The 20,682-nt window shown below is 39.3% G+C and overlaps 1 protein-coding gene across 2 annotated transcripts in view; it reads left to right on the forward strand.

Annotated features, from left to right (window-relative positions):
- Positions 1 to 20,682, forward strand: part of LOC125377686 — an 87,783-nt gene that overhangs the window by 55,795 nt on the left and 11,306 nt on the right. For both annotated transcript variants that reach the window (XM_048391605.1, XM_048391606.1), the window contains exons 4-12: positions 886 to 1,077; positions 2,426 to 2,572; positions 2,890 to 2,904; positions 15,571 to 15,830; positions 16,495 to 16,587; positions 17,069 to 17,422; positions 17,727 to 17,812; positions 19,647 to 19,707; positions 20,350 to 20,547. In XM_048391605.1, coding sequence (XP_048247562.1) covers positions 886 to 1,077; positions 2,426 to 2,572; positions 2,890 to 2,904; positions 15,571 to 15,830; positions 16,495 to 16,587; positions 17,069 to 17,422; positions 17,727 to 17,812; positions 19,647 to 19,707; positions 20,350 to 20,547 — 1,406 coding nt within the window. The remainder of the gene's footprint in view (positions 1 to 885; positions 1,078 to 2,425; positions 2,573 to 2,889; positions 2,905 to 15,570; positions 15,831 to 16,494; positions 16,588 to 17,068; positions 17,423 to 17,726; positions 17,813 to 19,646; positions 19,708 to 20,349; positions 20,548 to 20,682) is intronic.

A 20,682-nucleotide genomic window follows, 5' to 3' on the forward strand; every position in this document is an offset into this window, starting at 1 on the left:
ACGGCTCTCGTCTGAGAAGAAGACTCTTCTCCACTGCTGGTGGCGCCAATGCTAGTGCTGTGTTGACCACTGACGACGGTCCCGGCGATGACATGGTGTCAGAATGGGTTCTCAGTGTGGCCTGTGACAGTGGATGTGTCGGCTCGTCAATCGTCGACGCACGGTGTCCGCACTAATGTGTCGCTGGTGTGTCCCCATGGTCTGTCGAGCAGTTTCCGCAGCAGTAACAAAGCGATCTTGAAGATGCTGTCGCACAATTTGACGATCCTGGCGTTGGTTGGTGTCCCTTGGCCTTCCACTACATGAACGGCCATCTGTAGTGTTGTTGGTCTGGTACCGTTGCTGGAGTTTGTATATGGTCCTTACGTGGACTTGAAATGCATTGGCAACTCGCCGTGCGGTGTGTCCAGCTTGCAATCGTCCAAGGGATTTGTGTCGCTGATTTCGTGTCAATCTTGGCATGTGGCAGCAATTCAAAACGAATGAATGTTATCCAACCTAGGTGGATTTTTATAGGGCATGAAATGGGGGAACGCATGTGCATTTCAATTTGCACGGAAATCACGTGCAACATGTTAACATGGCCGTTGCCGTGATGCGTTTGGGTGATCGGTTTTATTGTCATATGCTTTGTTTTTTGTCATCAAATTTCATTTTTCCGGACAAGGCGATGTTGAATTTTAGAATCTTTGACAAAAAATTACCCAGATATTTAAATGACAACTTTTCATGCAATATTACCTGGGGTGACGTTTCTTTTGCGGTTCAGTATATTACTGCGAAATACAAGATTTACACTGAATACAATTAACATCCATGTAAATCGTATAATTGAATTTGATCTCGTGTTAGTCAGATCTGTATTATCGCTTATGTTTTATTCAGATCCCTGTGCCATCTATAAACCATTTCCCGATTCCGACCGCCGAGATCCCAGCTACGAACTTGGCAATGGAGAAACAAGCATCGACGACAACGAGTTGAAAGAAGGCTGGTACGGCGACACGAATTACACCTTGGTTGACGAATCCCCTGGATTCTATAAATGTGGAGGATGGTATCCAATATGGATAAATGGTAATCCATGTGTTTGACGTAATCATCAGTATATATGTTTTTAAGATATTGGAGAGATATGTGTTTTGCCAGTCCCCGCCTTGATATAAGTACCGTTGGTAATTGGTTCCTCTGGCAGGTCATGTTTGTATATTTTTCAGTCGCTGCTTTAAAGCACACACTTGTTTATATGAAACTGGAGATCCGAATAAGTGTATTTCCTTTATTATTAACATCTTTAAATTAACATCAATCATGTCCAGAAAAAATGCATATTGTTTTCCACTTTTTCCTGGAACAAATTATTTTCATTTAATGTAAACGTTTTACGTGTATGATATGATGACGTGTCAGCCTAATGGGGAGCAACGCCCGAAATGATGAACCTTAAAACTCTGCTCGAGTTAGCTACAGACATATGTCAATTTGTTAAAAAGTTGTGCTGGCTTGTATGTGTGTGTTCCCGAAAGTGATGGCATATTAAGCCGGAAACTTATAACTTTCTTACTAATGCAGGGCCCTCTGCATTAGGTTGTACTGCATTCCTTATATTCAAGCAATGATTAAGTTAAAATGGAAATGCTTTGAACTATGTAAGTTAAGAGGCATATGACTCGGTTTAAAAGTTGTATGGCATTGGGCACGTGTTTTCCTAATCCAGAAATGATACCATTTCAGTAAAATGTTTCTAATTCTGTTAATAACTTAGTAGGGTACATGCCACTTTCTGTTACAGTCTGCTTAATTATACAAATGATTTTCTTGAAATTGCTTTGCATAGGGCATGTGTGCCCCCAAACGAAAGTGAAATCAGTCAACCGGAATTCGTGATAACTTTAAACAGCTTGAGGAATAGTTGTGATACGTTGGGAATGTATCTTACCAAACCAGAAGTGATTCCAGTTAAATAGAACTCAGATATATTCTATAAGCGAGAGGCATAGGCTTAAGTAGTTCTCCATTATACAACATGAGGTATCAAAGATAATTATAGGTAGATACTGTTGAGGTCACCTAAGCGCTCACCTGATTTGGTCAAAATGGCTAATGATACGTGTTTCTGATGGGAAGGCATTCTGGAAAAGGTTGGGATGGATTTCTATCTGTTTTTGCATGTAATGAAACGATTTTTCCATTAACTTCAAGTGGAGTCAGTGACACCATATATAATGACACTTGTTGTAGTGGTAAGACAGAATAAAGGATCATTACAGGATTGGTAAATCGTCGTTATAACATGGCCACTAGCTGATCTATAATTATCTGGTGTTTGACCTCATCCTTTTCGCAATATCTGGTGTCACTTTTACTATTTCTTGCTGAATACGAATATGAATTACACTAATGCATTGTCGTTTTGTATTTACAGGATCAACCAGCATGAGATCTTCCATGTGTGTTCAATCTCCCTCTGACGCATGTTCGCTTCCCTTCGAAATAGACCGGCAACAATGTGATGGCTTTTCTATCTACTTTTTGCCTCAGGCTCCCATCCACCGAGCAGTATATTGTTTGTGTAAGTATAATTCACTACTGATCTAAAAACGTAATGCACAAGGTACTCGTATACCTAACATTCACTTTACGATATAATATTTCAAGGTTACCACGACGACTACATACGAGCTGACCTGCCAATATATTTTGTAATTTGATGTTACAGCATACACAGATTTGCCATTTTATGATGAAAGAGTTTTTCCCTCATGCTTCAAAGGTTCATACTCCATTGAACGGACTCAAAGAGAAAGTCAGTTATAAAAGGAGTTTAAATATGTAATTAATGCGTTGTGTTGTTTCCAAGAGCAATTTACATGTTGTCTCTATTTTTAGCCTCTAATGTTCAAGGTAAGATATACTATTATTGTGTCATATACTCAGATTGAATGTAAGGCCTGGAGTAACTTTTCTGTATTATGACAGTTTAAAAGGCTAGTAAATAGAAAAAGACTGATTAAGATTTTGTTGCCAATATCACTTTTCACAAGACATATTTGGTCAATTCTTGAGGAAGAAAAGTTCATAATATGATTGAAAGTGGAAGTGCTGAAATCAGTTTCCAAACCAACATATTTGGGGGCGTGGCCTAAAGGTTCCTAAAGGTGCCGTCGGAGCACCGTGAGAAAAGTTTTCATTGGCTGATATGTGATTCTTAGCAGCTATACATATAGAGTTTCTGCTATTTCTGTTAATCCTACAAAAAATACCAACATTGCATGAAATATGGAATGTGTGGCATATTTAAATAACAATAATTTAATTAACATTTAACAGTCTATTACTCGCATTTTGTTACTAACATAATTCTTTGCTGGGTATTCTAAATGTGTAAGAATCTACATCGAAAAGTCGCTATATGCAGTAAACCTGAAGTTGCCATCCACAAAGTTGTACGCTTTTATTACTTACTAACATCATTTTTGGGTGCAATAAACAGTGACATCTTAATTGTCCAGCAGCTGGCCAAGCGTTAATCCCCATCGTGTTCGTTTAAGCTTGGGTGTGTGCTGTTACGTAACGATTCCAAAATTGAAACAATATTCAACCCAGAAATCTGTACCTAAAAGAATTTTGGGTGAAACCAACAAACAACCAACAAATGGTACACAATCAACAAAAGTATTACAAAATTAACTAGGTTAACAAATCAATACACATTATTGCACAGCAATTACAATAGCAATTAACAATAGAGTGGTAGTACAATATTTCATATTATTTATATTAAATGATGTCAGTTGGCTACGCAGTAACACTGCTGTGTTGGATAGAATGCATGGCATCGAAACATTTGACAGTGCTACGTGTCGATCCCAAAATGAAACAATATGCTAACCCAGAAATTTGTATGTTAAAGAACCTAGTGTAAATATATAATATGATGCGAGTGGTCAGTATCAAATACACAAATACTGTGGTGATAGCAAAAGTTAGTGATAATAGTATTTTTAACCCAGGTGCGAAAGTGGTCAAGCTTCCGAGACGGGCTTGGGAATTAGGGTTGATTTTCACACGAAAGATGTAATATCCAATGCATTGTGAAATGAAGTGTGAGTGATACCGACACACACTATTGTCCCCTTGTATACAACCTACCAAGCCACTGGAAAGTTACAGGCAGTGACCTCGTCAGTCCATCGGTACTGGAACATTAAAGAAGTTTCCATAACATACTATCACTCTCGCGGTAATCGGAAGTTTAGACACCACACCAGCATCTAAATATAGTAAATTCCTGACAACTGCTTACATTAAATGGCACTACATTCCTGACGACTAATCAATGCCCAAATACAATGCAATGGACGTCTGCCGAATCTCAACATAAACGGTTACTATCATCACAATTCTTTAAAATACAATGCCATATAGCAGGTATGGCACGGGTGGCCCAGTCGTCCAAGGCACCGCAATTCGGTGTGCAGAGCTGCGTCCCTTGGGCACGCCGAAAACCTATGATTGTGGGTTCGAATCCATGTTTGCACCGATTATGTTTCTAGGTTTGTCAGCACCATACCCGTGCTCGTAGTTTTCACCGAAGTGGTAAACGTCTGAGGCATGCATCACTTCGGGCTTTCCTCCCACATTAAGCTGACACGCCGCGATATAATGTAATACTGTTAAAAGCAGCGATAACCCCAACTCACTCACTCACTAAAATAACTGTGTAATTGGTCTTGGTTTTTGTAATAAATGATGATTTATCTATCAATCTATGAACCTGCTTAGGGCCCAATTTCCAGAAGTTGGTGGCTTGTACAATTGATTGTCATGGGCCGAACTAGCCTGACTTTATATTTGGTAGATTGCTATGGCTTTTCGTATCAAATTTGCTGGAGTTTAACCTCGGTCTTTGCAGCTGGGGGATCCGCTGCAGCTAAAGACTGTTCTTGTTGACACTCTGTGGTTGGTGGGAAAAAGGGGAATTGAATCTTTTTTCCTTTCAACACCCTGGTTACAAAAGACAAAACATAGCAACTGACAATTCCTCGTGTGATTCGATCTGACGACTGGACTCGTTTTCTAATTACTGAAGTTTGAGGCAAAGAACCAATCAAATCTAATTCATTTGCAATATCTAAGGGTACTGCTGGTATCTGCAGAGAGGTTTCAAATATCACCAAACTTTGTTCCGGTTCTGTCCTTGTAAAATATGCATGGAGACAGCAATCTGTCAATCTGCTCAAATTTAAAGAGTTTGTCAATATCACGGTTGCTGTTTCATTGCACAAGACACTGAACCCGTGTGATGGCATTCTCAATGACAGAGTACGCTATGTGTCCGGCATGACCGAAGAACAAATCGCCAAGGAAATGGATCAACAATCTGTCACAGCTGTCAAACGATTTACTGTTAAGGCGGTGTGTGTGGTTGAACTAACAAACACTTATCTCTTCACCTTTGCGCGACCATCAATCCCTCAATCGATCAAAGCTGTTTATTGTTGCATTCAAGTGGATGAGTATATCCCCAATCCAAGTGTACACATTTCAGTGGGGACCCGTGAAGATTCCGGGGTAGAATAGGTCTTCAGCAACCCATGCTTGCCGTAAAAGGTGACTATGCTCGTCGTAAAAGGCGACTGACGGGATCAGGTGGTCAAGCTCGCTGACTTGGTTGATACATGTCATCGATCCCAATTGCGTGGTATATTGCTGAGTGCGGCGTTAAAGAACAAACCAACCAACCAACCAACCACTTCAGAGGTAACCATAAATGATTTCTACTAAATCTCTTCCTTAATGTACCAATTCATTCATTAAAAATATATCCCATTCCAAGAAGCTAAGAAAATGGTTGCCAGTCATACTGTAGCCATTGCTATTATTTCTTACTCTGCTCCAGTCGCCAATGTTGCTATTACTGCCAGACTGATATGGGTCAAATCGGTTCAACCTCGTCCGACCGCTTCACTAGAAATACCAGCTTTGACACCTTTGTCTGTGACACCTCCCAAAACAAAAACTGTAAAAACTGTCGAGCCTCCGACAACAGAACCAGTACCCGAACCAAAAACGAAGAAAAGTATTAAGGTAAAAGCAGCATAACTTATTTGGTCCTCTGGACTTTGAGGTAACTCCTTCTCAGAATGATACAAATAGGAGTGGTACAAAGTCTTCCTCACGTTCGCGTGATATATCTCCCATGGACGCTCTGTATAATCGTGGACAATTGAAACGGTCTTAATCCCCTGAGGGATACATATAATGAGGGAAACGTCCTCTATGATTTCAAGATTTTATCTAAAAGCAACGATTAATGCATCTTCAATGATGGATCTTTCACTTACAGATTCAGATATTTTGCGCAAGTTTGAATGGTCCAACCATGACGACATTGGTGGAAGTGACCATTTTACAACAATACTTACGACTATAAATCCTGTTGACAAGGTGGAACGTTACAAAGGCCAATTGGTCTTTGTTCCAAACACTATGTCCAGAAAGACTAAAACCTGACAATTTCAGGAATACTCCTGATCCTATACAACTATTTGCAAAACCCTCAAATAAACCATGGTTCGATAATGAATGTAAACAAGCAGGAAAAATAGGAAGAAAACTGAGAAATACTCCCCCTGACATTCTACCGTCCACAACCTGCATAGCGTTAAAATCACAAGCGCCAAAGTGAGAAGTATTGTTAAACATAATAAACGCCAATCGTGGAGGAACTATGTATGCAAAATCAATTCCAGCACACCCATGTCTAAGTTGTGGAACCTCATTCAACAGATTAAGGGCAAAGAATCACACTCTGAAGTTTACCATCTCAAAAATAATACACTATCAACAACAAAATCTGAAATTGCCAACAAACTAGGGAAACCATTCCTCATCATGTATTATAAAGCTCAATTTCAAAGGTTTCAAGTACAACAGAAAAAAGAAAGATCGGGCACGTTTTAGCATCACAATTTATAGTCAGTTTGAACAATTGTGTCCACACTCGTTTTGGATGATTTTAACATTTCTTGTTGTTGTATAAATATGAATAAAATAGAAAGGCAGGTACAACTATGTCTTAACAAAATTCACAAATTGGCCAACAAATATAGAAACCATTAAAATTAATTGTATTCACACATTGCATGTCACAAACAACAAAAGGATACACATTTAGTTTCAGATGGTATCAAGGTAGTAATTTCTTGGACCTCATATTTGACCGTCGTCCCACAATCCTACCATAAATCAAATATCTAAAGAAAAAGTGCCTTAAGGCTCTCGATTTGTTTAAAGAATTTTCGAATTCCGAGTGGGTAGGGGATCAAACAAACTCTCCTCCACTTGTACAAGTCATGAATATGCCCTATCCTTGATAACGGTTCCTGCAAAAGTTACTTAGAAAAATAAGACTCTAGACTTAGACTGGAAAATGTTCCCTCAAAAGTCGATGCTGCAGCTGAAGCAGCTCTTGACAAACTCCCTACAATTATCTCCACTCTGTCACATATTGAATCAACCACAGACACAAATGAAGTTGTAATAAAGATTTATTCCCTCCCTTAAGTTAATTTTAAAACCCAATAACAATATTTAAATTCAAACTAATACCAAATTTACTAACACAACTAACTAAACTAGCTTCTCCTACAACTAACAATACTACCATCTACTACTAATACTAATATCTTAATACTAACAGTACAAATGTCTACTACTAATAATACAACTATCTACTACTAACAATACAACTATCACGAGACACTATCCTAATACTAATGGTCTTCTTCTAACAATACTTACACTAATACAGATGTTCTAAGAATAACACAACTAATACACAGTAATAACTTTGTGTGTGTACATATATACAACAACAACACACAACCACATAAAAAAAACAAACCCAAAAAACCAAAAGATACAAATCCACTCCACTGTCACTGTCACAACAGTTCTATACAGAACTTTGGAATCTCTGATGTTACTGAGCAGTTCATACGAGAATTCTTCCTCGTAATATCAAATGGTGATCTTCCCACCCAGGCGATGTTGTCCCCCGGCGGAGTTAAGGGTGCCTGTTTACTTAGATGCCACGGCTGTGTTCATCCTATGATGTGCACACGGAAACGGAGATACTTCTCTCCTTACGTAGGGTCGGAGAACTTCTCTCCTTACGTGATGTTGGAGGTTGATACTTCCTCCTACGTAATATCGGAGGTACTCCTTCCCTCCTACGTACTATAAGGTTAACCGGCCAGTTCCGGGACACTACAATATAATATGAGCAATTACAGTCACTGAGGTATGTGTCACTACCTCACAATACATACAGCAATGCACCAATACTCCGATTTACATATTGCTGAGTTGAACTGTTTATATTTTGATCATGTTGTGGTTATTGTTACAGTGGCTTTACGCTATTACAATTAATATGTGTATATAATTACATTTGAAAACAATATATAACTCAAAATTCTATCCTCTTAAATACAATTCTACATGAAACAATAAATGTAAAAACTTACACCAACCAGAGTAGAAGTCTCCCATAATGTTAGTCCATGCCTTACATAACCATGCTGATTCTGGCTGACTGTACAAATTATTACCCTGCCCCGCTATTTAAACTGACCCCAAAGCCCAAGCTACCTCTGACCTCCCTATTGTTACACCAATTAACTCCCCAGCTATCAGCCGTACTCAGTCACGCTTCCCTGAACCTAACCTGTTCCCATAGTATTACCTGACAATATCTAAAAACAACCCGCTAAGCTTAATATACTAATGAAACCATACCGAAATACATCTATCTGAAGTACTAACATATAATTAATATATACAAGATTATCTGTGATCACCTCCCCACTTAAGTTAATTGTACCTGAGCACAATTATATAACAACCAAGATCACATATAACTTTGTCCTAACGTCTTTTAAAGACATTATCTAATACAAAACCATATATATACACAATGACAACAATAATACACTAAAAGTGATGACTGTCATATCTTCACTATGATGCTGAAAAATGCATTATTTACATACTGCTATGCACACAGTGTGACTAGGGTGAACACCGGCTCAAGAGGTCAGCTCCCACATTCTCAATCCCCTTGATTGCATGGATCAGAAACCTGTAAGGTTGTAAAGTTAGAGCCCACCTCATCACTCGTCCATTGCTAAACTTGGCTTTGGTCACCCATACTAAGGGCTGATGGTCCGTTTATAGAATGAACTCCCGCCCATACAGATATCTTTCTAAATTCTGTATTGCCCATACTATTGCCAAACTCTCCTTTTCTATGGTAGAGTACGCCCTCTCACGTTCTGCCAACTTTTGACTCACATTCAGTATTGGAAACTGCTCACCTTCCTGTTCTTGTAAAAGAACAGCTCCGATTCAGACGTCAGAAGCATCACTTCTTACTAGGAATGTTTTCTCTAAGTCTGGCAGTTTCAAGATTGGAAAACTTGACATGTGTGTTTTCAACGTCGTGAAAGCTAACTCTTGACTCTCTGTCCATACTACCGTGTTTGATTTGCCCTTCTTGGTAAGATCAGTCAGAGGCACTGCTATGGCTGCATAATTTGGGATGAATTTCCGGTAGTACCCAGTTAATCCTAGCAAAGCTCTGACCTGTTTCTTAATTTGTGGTCGTTCAAGATTTAGGATTTTCTCCACATTCTTCCCCTCCGGCTGAATTATGCCACTCCCAACCCTGTGCCCCCAAAACTCCAACTGTCTGTATCCTAGTTTTACCTTTGATGGTCGGACTGTAAGATGAAATTGTCTTAACCTTGTAAATATGTCTCTCAGACTTACCACATGTGGTGACCATTCCTCTGTTCCTTCTATGATGTCGTCTATGAAGTTGTCAGTGTTAGGTATGCTATGTAATACTTGCCTCATGAGTCGGGAAAATACTGCTGGTGCGTTGACTACTCCAAATGGCATCACCTTCCATTGGTATAACCCATCAGGGGTTATAAAGGCCTCAGTTCTTTGCTACTCTCTTCCATTGGGATCTGCCAATATGCCTTGCTCACATCAATTTTGGTTAGGTACTTACAGTGTCGAAGCCTTGCAAATACGGAAACGGCTAATGGAATTGGTTCTGCATCAAAGACCGTTACCTGATTTAACTTGCGAAAATCGGTACAAAATCTGTAAGTCTCATCAGCCTTCTTCACAAGTACAATGGGGGAAGCATATGGTGAGTGAGAGGGTTCTATCACCCCCATATCTAACATTGATTGTATCTCTTTGGCGACAACGTCCCTCATGTGATGTGGAAGCGGATATGGTTTGGATGGTACAGGCTCATTGCATGTCAACTTGATCTTATACTGCATACAGTCTACCTTCCCTGGTAAATCACTCAGCACATCCCTGAATTCACTTACGAGCTCTCTCACCTCAATTTGTTGTTCTTCTGTCAGGTCCTTGGAAATGTCTACATCCTGATATGTTTCTTTAGAAACTAGCGCAGGTGAAACTATGTCTAACATACTTACCTCTTCCGCTTTGACATCTACTAGCCCAGCACTAGCATACATAAGGTGAGCTATGCTGACGTCACATACAGTTGTGTCCTTGATCTCCTCTCGGTCCGTGTACTTTTTCAGTAGGTTTGCATGATAGGTTTTAGTCTTATTACCTACCTGTATCCTGTAATTGCCAATACCAAAGGCCTCCAAGATTTCATATGGTCCTTTCCACTGGAGTAGGAGTTTGTTGGAATCAGTAGGTAACAGAAGCAACACTTTTTCACCTACTTTCATTGGTCGTGCTTGTGATTTTGCATCAAAGAACTTTTGTACTTACCTGATTTTTTTTTTAGTTGTTGTTGTGCTATATGAATAGTGTCTTCCAGTCGGTTTTGCAGATCTAACACATACTCATAAGCAGTTCTTACCTCAGGATTTTGTATGTCTTTAGTCCAGATTTCTCTGAGAATCTGCACTGGCCCTCTCACTGTACGCCCGTACAGTAGTTCAAAGGGAGCAAATCCCAACTCTCTTGAGGTAATTCTCGGTATGCAAATAACAAAGCAGCTACATACCTGTCCCAGTCATATGGCCGTTCTGCACACATTCGTTTCAACATTGTCTTCAGAGTACCGTTGAATTTTTCCACAAGGACGTTACACATTGGATGATATGGGGTAGTAGTTAGCTGATGCAAGGATAATTATCTACTTACCTCCTTCATTACACCTGAAGTGAACTGGGCTCCCATGTCCGTCAAGATCTCCTTGAGGATACCTACTCTACTGAATATTTCGAAAAGAGATTCAGCAACATACTCAGTTTCAATCCTTGGCAATGGTACTGCCTCTGGGTATTTGGTGGCATAGTCAACTACCGTCAAAAGATACCTATTACCTTTGTCAGTGACAGGATACAACGGGCCTATCAGGTCAACGGCTATTCTCACAAATGGTACTTCAATTAATGGCATTTGTCCTAGTGGTACTCTTCTTACCTTGCCCTTGGGGGTTGTGCGTTGACAAATATCACAGGACAGCACATGTCTTCTAACATCACCCATTATTCCTGGCCAATAAAACTGAGACATAACCCAATCTAAAGTCTTCTTGATTCCAAGGTGCCCTCCCATCAATGCTTCATGGCTTACTTTCATCACTTGGGTACGCAGCCCTACTGGTACCACTGCCTGTAGAACTTGCTTACCCTTGTCAAACTTGGTGAAGGTATGCTTCCTATAAAGCATATCATTCTCAATATAGTAAGAGGAAGTACTATGCCTTGTCTCCCTAATTTTCCTTTCCTCCACTAATTTTCTGACTTTGTCCAAACTGGAATCCTGTTGCTGGGTAATGAACTCACCTCGACTAAATGTCAGCCCCACAGGTTTCAGTGCCTTCAGTGGTTTCATGCCTTCTTGTCTTACTCTTCTTTGGCCTCTTGTTTCCACAGCACTTACCATCTGGATATCATCCTTATCCCATGTCTGATCTGGATCGCTTGGTTCTCTCACTCCTGGAATATTGCCTAATATCAGGTCACAGAGTGGTGTGTCCATACATGCAGCTCTTACCTTTCCTGTATAAAAGGGTGTGTCCACGGTAATCCATGCTACGGAAAGTATTAGGACCCTGCTATCAGCCAACTTACAAGATTGTGTTTCTGAGGAAAAACATTCATCCTCTACCTTTGACCTCCTCACTATTACGCCAGTACAGCCACTGTCTCTCAGGACATCCACTGGCTTGCCATTTACCTTTCCCTTGTGAATAGGCATGTTGTGGTCTGTAGTAAACATGCTTCCTGAGGCTACATCTGGTTCACTCACCCTCTCTGAAGTTGTGGCATCGCCGTCTACAACTTCAGGTATTCTTGCCTCAACATCTGTACCATCTGGAAGGACTGCAGACACGTTACTGGTGTATTCACTTACTTGAATACTTGCCACGTTATATTTGGGTTTCTTACACTGTGCTGCCAAATGTCCAATTTGATTACAGTTGTAACATGTCCTTTCTTTAATAGGAATAAATGGTTTGGGTTTTGTACCACCTGGTGCCTTGTTCTCTCCTGGTTTACCTCGGACCTCTGTTTTGTCATGTTGACCAAAACTACCTTGCTTACCATATCTAACAGGACCTGTACCTCTGGCTTCTATAAATTGTTCTGCTAATCTGGCCATTTCCATAGCATCTTTTGGTTTTCTCTCTTTCAAGAATATACTAAGATCCCTTCCAGTTACATTCAAAATCTGTCCACGCAACAATAAATCTTTTACACCTTCAAAAGTCTTTTGAGTACCACTAAGCTCAATCCATCTGTTGAAATAGTTCTCAATTCTAACTACAAACTGTGTGAATATCTCACCTGTATCAGTTTTAGCAGTTCTAAATTTTTGATGAAATCCATCCTCTGTCATTGCATAGCGTTTAAGCAACGCAGTCTTAACAGCAGTATAATCTTCTGCGTCATCTACACTTAATCTGGAGTATACTTCCAAAGCCTTACCTATTAGTAGCGTACAAAGATATGCTGGCTTCCAACCTTGTGCTACAGCTACCCGTTCAAACTGTTGAAGATATGCATCAATGTTGTCATTGCGGTCTTCAAACAGAGGCATCTTAGGCATCTTAGGTGCAGCACCTGATTGTTTCTCTCCTACCTGTCCTTCATAATTTCCAGCATAACTCTTTTCTAACTTGGCTAATTCTATTCTCTCCTCTGATTGCACTCTTAATTTTTCTTTCTCCCATTCTAACTTTTCTCTCTCTTTTCTCTCCTCGAATTCTAATTTTTCTTTCTCCCATTCTAACTTTTCTCTCTCTTTCCTCTCCTCCAATTCTAATTTCTTGATTTCCTGCTCCTTTGCTCTTTCCTCTCTTTCCAACTTTTCCTTCTCTTTCTCTCTCTCTAACTCAGTTTGTTCTTTTACAAACGTCCTCAAATCATTTTGCTCATACCCTAAACTCTGACCCAATTTGATAATCTTTTCAAGATCCATATCTAGCTGTATGGTGATAGTATGAAGTACAATTACAGTTAAACCCAGCAGGCTTAGTCTTGGACAACTGTGAATAATGAATGCTACCAATAGGAACTTAGACCATACAAAAGTACATTCCTGCATAGTATTGAACACAAAAATATAAAATTCCAAACAATAGCCTAATCTGACCAATAAATGAAATACACCCTACCAACCTTGATTCTAACTCGTACACTCAAGGATGTAGAAGTGGTGCCGGAGGTCCTATCACACCTCTGGCCACAAAAATACTACAAGGATAAACCATCAAGGAAGTAACTCCTAATCTCTCTTAGAATGATGGTGAGTTAATTCAATAGTGACAATAATTAAATATCCCACCGCTGCCACCAAAATGTCACATATTGAATCAACCACAGACACAAATGAAGTTGTAATAAAGATTTATTCCCTCCCTTAAGTTAATTTTAAAACCCAATAACAATATTTAAATTCAAACTTATACCAAATTAACTAACACAACTAACTAAACTAGCTTCTCCTACAACTAACAATACTCCCATCTACTACTAATACTAATATCTTAATACTAACAGTACAAATGTCTACTACTAATAATACAACTATCTACTACTAACAATACAACTATCACGAGACACTATCCTAATACTAATAGTCTACTTCTAACAATACTTACACTAATATAGATGTTCTAAGAATAACTAATACACAGTAATAACTTTGTGTGTGTACATATATACAACAACAACACACAACCACAAAAAAAAACACCCCAAAAGATACAAAGCCACTCCACTGTCACTGTCACAACAGTTCTATACAGAACTTTGGAATCTCTGATGTTACTGAGCAGTTCACACGAGAATTCTTCCTCGTAATATCAAATGGTGATCTTTCCACCCAGGCGATGTTGTCCCCTGGCGGAGTTAAGGGGGCCTGTTTACTTGGATGCCACGGCTGTGTTCATCCTATGATGTGCACACGGAAACGGAGATACTTCTCTCCTTACATGATATTGGAGGTTGATACTTCCTCCTACGTAATATCGGAGGTACTTCTTACCTCCTACGTACTATAAGGTTAACCGGCCAGTTCCGGGACACTACAATATAATATAAGCAATTACAGTCACTGAGGTATGTGTCACTACCTCACCAATACTCCGATTTACATATTGCTGAGTTGAACTGTTTAAACTTTGATCATGTTGTGGTTATTGTTACAGTGGCTTTACGCTATTACAATCAATATGTGTATATAATTACATTTGAAAACAATACATAACTCAAAATTCTATCCTCTAAAATACAATTCTACATGAAACAATAAATGTAAAAACTTACGCCAACAAGAGTACAAGTCTCCCACAATGTTAGTCCATGCCTTACATGACCAAGCTGACTGTACAAATAATTACCCTGCCCCGCTATTTAAACTGATCCCAAAGCCCAAGCTACCTCTGACCTCCCTATTGTTACACCAATTAACTCCCCAGCTATCAGCCGTACTCAGTCACGCTTCCCTGAACCTAACCTGTTCCCATAGTATTACCTGACAATATCTAAAAACAACCCGCTAAGCTTAATATACTAATGTAACCATACCGTAATACATCTATCTGAAGTACTAACATATAATTAATAAATACAAGATTATCTGTGATCTTGACACACTCCTTATCCAGTGTTGTGATTTCAAACAAACCATTAAGACTCGGGATCTCATGCCAAAAAAAGTCGGGACATCAAGATAGAAATGAATAAATTTCTAGAATTTACATCAACAATCGGTCACGATGTCGTATTGACCAGAGTCTACCCACGAATATCTGCTTAAAACAGATGACGAACCTCTTAAATGTAGCCTTTTGATGAAAGGTTCACTCTCAAGCGTATTTTGCTTGAATATGTTTATTACTTAATATCAGAGCAGCCAGCCCACATCGTTATCCTAAACAATTTCGTATGAACCTGCATGTAGACCATTGCAGACGCGTCTGGTTTTTCATTCATGTCAAATAATTCAAAGGAATCCGTCGTGATACACTGTTTTATCATTTAGAACTTCCGGTATTTAATGAAATACCACAAGTAACTTTCGACTTGCTGGACAAACTTTACTCAAGTGAGTTATTATTCCGGTGCAACTTTACCCGTGCAAATGAAAGTCTGTCCTACAAGACAACCTGGTACCTCGAGGGAGCTCCGTTTTACACGTTTGAACCCATGGAATGGAATTCTGACGATTTCGATTACGTGGCCAACAGGACATTGACAGAAGAAATTCTGAGAGAGAACGGAGTTGCAAAGGCTGGATTTAATGTACGTGTAGTTCCTGTACTTCAATCTATTAAATTAATCGTAACCTAAATGGTCCAACGTGATCACGATTAAGTACATTGTTAATTTAGGCTGAACATTTATTAAGATATCGTGAGCAGCTTCTGAAGCCTAAGAGAAACATATTTAAAGGAAGGATTTCAATTCAAAAACGGCTATCATGTATTCATTTAGCGCGTTAAGGTGTACACGTAATTCAGGGCATTGCTGTATATCATATCAGTTTATCTAAATCTACATAAATATACATTATATACAATTGTCTGGAATGTCTGTGTTTGCGTTATGCCGCACTCAACAACATTCCACCTGTGTGAAGGCAGCCTGTAAATAATCTACCCAGCACAAGTCAGTTCAGTGATTGATTTATGAGATACGACCTTAGGTACGAAAATACAGAATCAATCAAGTCAGTGAGCGTTATCGCCTCGCACAACAAACATAGATAGTTGGGGCCAATTCTAAACTTTGAACAGTATTGAAATAGTATCACGAGAGCACAGGCTTATGTTCATAGTAGACTTTTACCACCTATGTGTACCTATAAATATGTAGCATGGTTCATATCTGAATCTGAGGGACAAATCCCAGGAATCCCACTTACATCTCCAGACTCTGAAAGTACATTACCTTACACTTATTCCAGCTGCAGTGTCGTGTTCAAGCACTATATGGTCTAGATCAGGCATCATCAAGTGGAGGATTATCAGAGGTCCAATTTGTTGGAGTGAAGATATGGGTATGTCATTCGGTGCCAGTTTGGCAATGAACGAAAACATATTGCAATACGAAATATCAATATAATGTCCACAACAAACCTATTTACTTATTGACCCTAATTATTTCTTTATGCTTATGAATCGGAATTCTTTTTGGATTGTCAACACACGGGTATCTTGACAAGAAGTTAAACTTAAATTTCAGATATACTGATGACCTGATATCATTTAATTATTGTCAAATAGCTGATGCCTTTCCCCTAATTTACCCACCTGAGCCAGAAATAAAAGAGATATTTAGATCCACGCGTAGATATTGAGGGTGACAAATGAAAGAAGAAAAACTTTTCCATGGTCAACTCTCACTTTATTGGAGCAGTATTCCAATGGAAACTGTTTCGCTGGATAATCAAGACTGCTTATTCTCTGGTGTTAATATTTGTATTGAATTCATCATTAAAGTATTTACCAAAATGTAACTATATCATTTGATTTCTGCAGGCATGGGACAATGTTCTCTACGAGGGCGAAACACGTACAATATATCTCCACCTCACAGTTCCATTTAGATGCGGCTCTTTCATAAACGACTTCGGCCTTCCTTGTTGGTTTGACATCAATGTACATCGGGTACAAGATCCTGGGGAATGTCAGAGTGCTGCAGTAGTGCAAAATTCGTGTGGCATAAATAGTATAAACTCGAGTCAGTGGAATCAATTGATATCAGTCACAGTTGTTGGGAAAATTACATCTACATATGGAGAAAATTCTGCTACGACGCAGATGAAGTTGAAAACTCCAAAGACAAGTTTTCATCTTCCCTTCTGGGAGGACTATGACATTGGAATTGTAACGGTATGACGCTTTCAGAGTAATATTATACATAATAACAAGAAACTGTTGATTCTTCATTCTTTAACCTTTGCCAAAAGTGAGGAGCGGGAATATGAATATATGGATTTATATGAAAAACTAATGTGTTAATTTCTCACGACGCGATAGTTAAGCCTTAGATGTGTTCTTTTTAGTATGCACAGAGAATATGTGGTTGCCTTTTATGCAAGAACTGACACTAATCTCAAGATACAAAATGAATATAACCATAATGAATATATGTTCATTTGTAAAACCAAGACAAAGTTCCTTTTTCTTGCAACAGTTCCAAATTGTGAAGAATACAACTCTGTATCAAAGTACATGGTGCTCTTCAAGCAATGATCCTTATGTACAAACATTTAGTTGGACGTAAGTATTGAGTTTATTTTAATACATGGTTTCGACTGACAGACATGAATGGATACCTATTATTTGTCAATGTGACATTGAATGCAAGGTCAGGCATACATTGAAATTAGTTATTAAAGCAAAACCTCAACATACATAATTACGGCCATGTATACTTACGGAAAAAGGTAACTGTACTTCATATTAAGTTTGAAAAATATAACTTTATTCTGAAATAAAATAATGCACCTTACATATTCATGAAGACATCTCCTTGAAGGTCGTGATTCGCATTTTACACGTGCATGTTAATGGCCATCGCAGAATATGGATGTTTGCAGGCTTCTTGGGATCATGATACTAACGTATGCAGTTTTTTATTTGATTATGAACAGGACACAGTGATTGTTTAGCTATCAGGTGCTCATAAAAAATACTTTTTTTACAACCGCAAATAACGCTTACGCAATGCCACGGCTTGCTGTAAATCAACGGCTACGCCCGTTGGTATGCTACAAACAGTAATGGCGCAAAACGAACTTGCCAGACACTTTAATGTTCGTCAAAACACAATATCATCTTTTTGGATACGTCATCTATATGTACAGCAAGATAACGCACATGACTTGCTACGCGCCGGTCGTCCCCGTGTGGCTTCGCGTCAACAAGACAACCATATCAGGTTGGTGCATCTACGGAATCGATACCAAACTGACACATTAACAACTTGGATAATTCCTGGGTTTTGAACAATAAGTGGCAGAACCGAACACAACCGGTTGAGGGAGCACACCATCCGGCCCCGACGACCCATTTTGCCCCCACGTCACCGTCAGACGTGATGTAAACAGAATCAGTGGTTTAGAAGACAAGTCTGGGACAGATGAGTCCAGTTTTCAGCTGGACAACCCTGATGGTCATGCAAATGTCTACAGGCGTTTAGCTTGGGGGTGGAAGTATAATGATGTGGTCGCATCACATCTCTTGTGAAGAAACACACCTTTTCATTGTTATGACAGTTTCAATCGCGTCTGCTTCCCGAACGACATCGTTCATGGACGTAACGTCATGTTGCAACAGGATAATGCTCGCTCACATGTTGCACGTGTTGTAACAATCTTTTGAGGCAGCATAACATTGCTGTACTGCCATGGCCGGCTTTTTTACCAGCCATCTTCCCCACAGAACATGTCTAGGATGAGACAGATCGACGCCTACGACATGACCCGAACCAGTCGTTAACGCCACTGAGTTTTGCCATTCTTTGGTTGACCTTTGGAACAACATCGTCTAGGCTGTTTTCAATCATCTGGTGTGTTCAATGGGTCAGTTCTGTCTCGACTGTATCACACAAAGGGTGGTCATACCAGATATTGACATTGTGAATCGAGTTGGTATACTACCCCTCTGAAAGGGTGTGTTGATCTTTCTCCTCTTTCTAGGTATGGGTTTTGTCAATGCATATGTTATTATAAAATATTGATCAGACGAATGAACAAATGTTATGTTGTTATCTTCAGTCACATAGCATTTACATCACTTAATATGAAGGACAGTTACATTTTTCCTTTAGTAATTTTATAAGCACATACAATTTAGAGTGAGTGAGTGAATGGGCTTCATACATTGTACCCATGTCGGGAATCGAACCCGGGTCTACTGCGTGACGAGCGAACGCTTTAACCACTAGGCTACCCGACCGCCCCATATACAATATAGAAGACGCATCGATGAAATACTCAAAACCTTTTATCCTATGAAGTTAATGGATCTGTCATGTTGACAAATACTAACGAAACTGTACTGCACGATAATTCAACGTACACCATTGTAATATTTCTCTCTACATTTACAGATACTTTTACTTGGATGCTGCCGGCATTTACACATTGTATAAGAATGGGGACGACATTGAGGTTGGTACAATGAATAATTGAAGTGTAGTTGAATCAAACATATGTTTGTATGTTTTAAACGATTAAGTTCATTAAGATATCCTTAAAACATAGCGCAAAATGTTCAGTTGATTGCTGGCTTTAGTTGCTAGTCCAATGTTTAGATCAGTTACTACTGTATAGATACATCGTAGATATCGCTGCAATGAAATTGTATCACAATGCTGAGCAGACCATTGTGACGTTATTGGTTACCATGACGTCACAATCATATGACATCACTAATGGCTCTGCTACTGAAGCTGTCAGCAGTACTTTTTACACTTAAGACACTGCTTATTACTGCCTAAAACTGGAAAAGGCGGCAAACTTCGGAGTTTTTCCACTTTCATCAACTCGTGTTGATATATTTGATATCAAAAGACACTCGGGTGAGATTCTCTACCTGCTAATTGTTTGCGTTGGTTGACACTAGAAACATTGGGTGAACTTTCGGCATGTTTCATACTTCCGTCATAAATACCTATTATGTACGATGCGGGGTGTCATGCCATATCATTTCCTATAATCTTTCGGTATTTTGACCTCACTGGTTTTCTAAAGTCAAACGTCACTTAATTGTTGGATATTGAGAGTTCTGCATGATAATCTCGCTTGATTCAGGTACAAATACAAACTGAAGAGTGTAACATGGACGAATTCTGGGTGGGACCCTACTGTACATGTGGCGTGGCGGTCCGAGCTGGAAAGACGGTGTTTGAGATCAGTCACTGCGAGTCCCTCACCTGGCACATCGGCTACACGGCTTGTGGGGATGACGGAGACGTGCTGCAAGTTAGGAGAGACTGGAATTATTACACGGTTGGTGCAATATCACTGCATCAAGAAATATATAAAAAAATGACCTGGTATGAAGTTTCATCCAGTTAACTAGATAGAGGAGACGTGCCGCAAGTTAGGAAAGATTGGATGTGGTACCTGGTTGGTGTTTTGGCT

Source organism: Haliotis rufescens, unplaced genomic scaffold, assembly GCF_023055435.1.
Source record: "Haliotis rufescens isolate VD_foot unplaced genomic scaffold, xgHalRufe1.0.p SCAF_93, whole genome shotgun sequence".
Classification (NCBI taxonomy): Eukaryota; Metazoa; Mollusca; class Gastropoda; order Lepetellida; family Haliotidae; genus Haliotis; species Haliotis rufescens.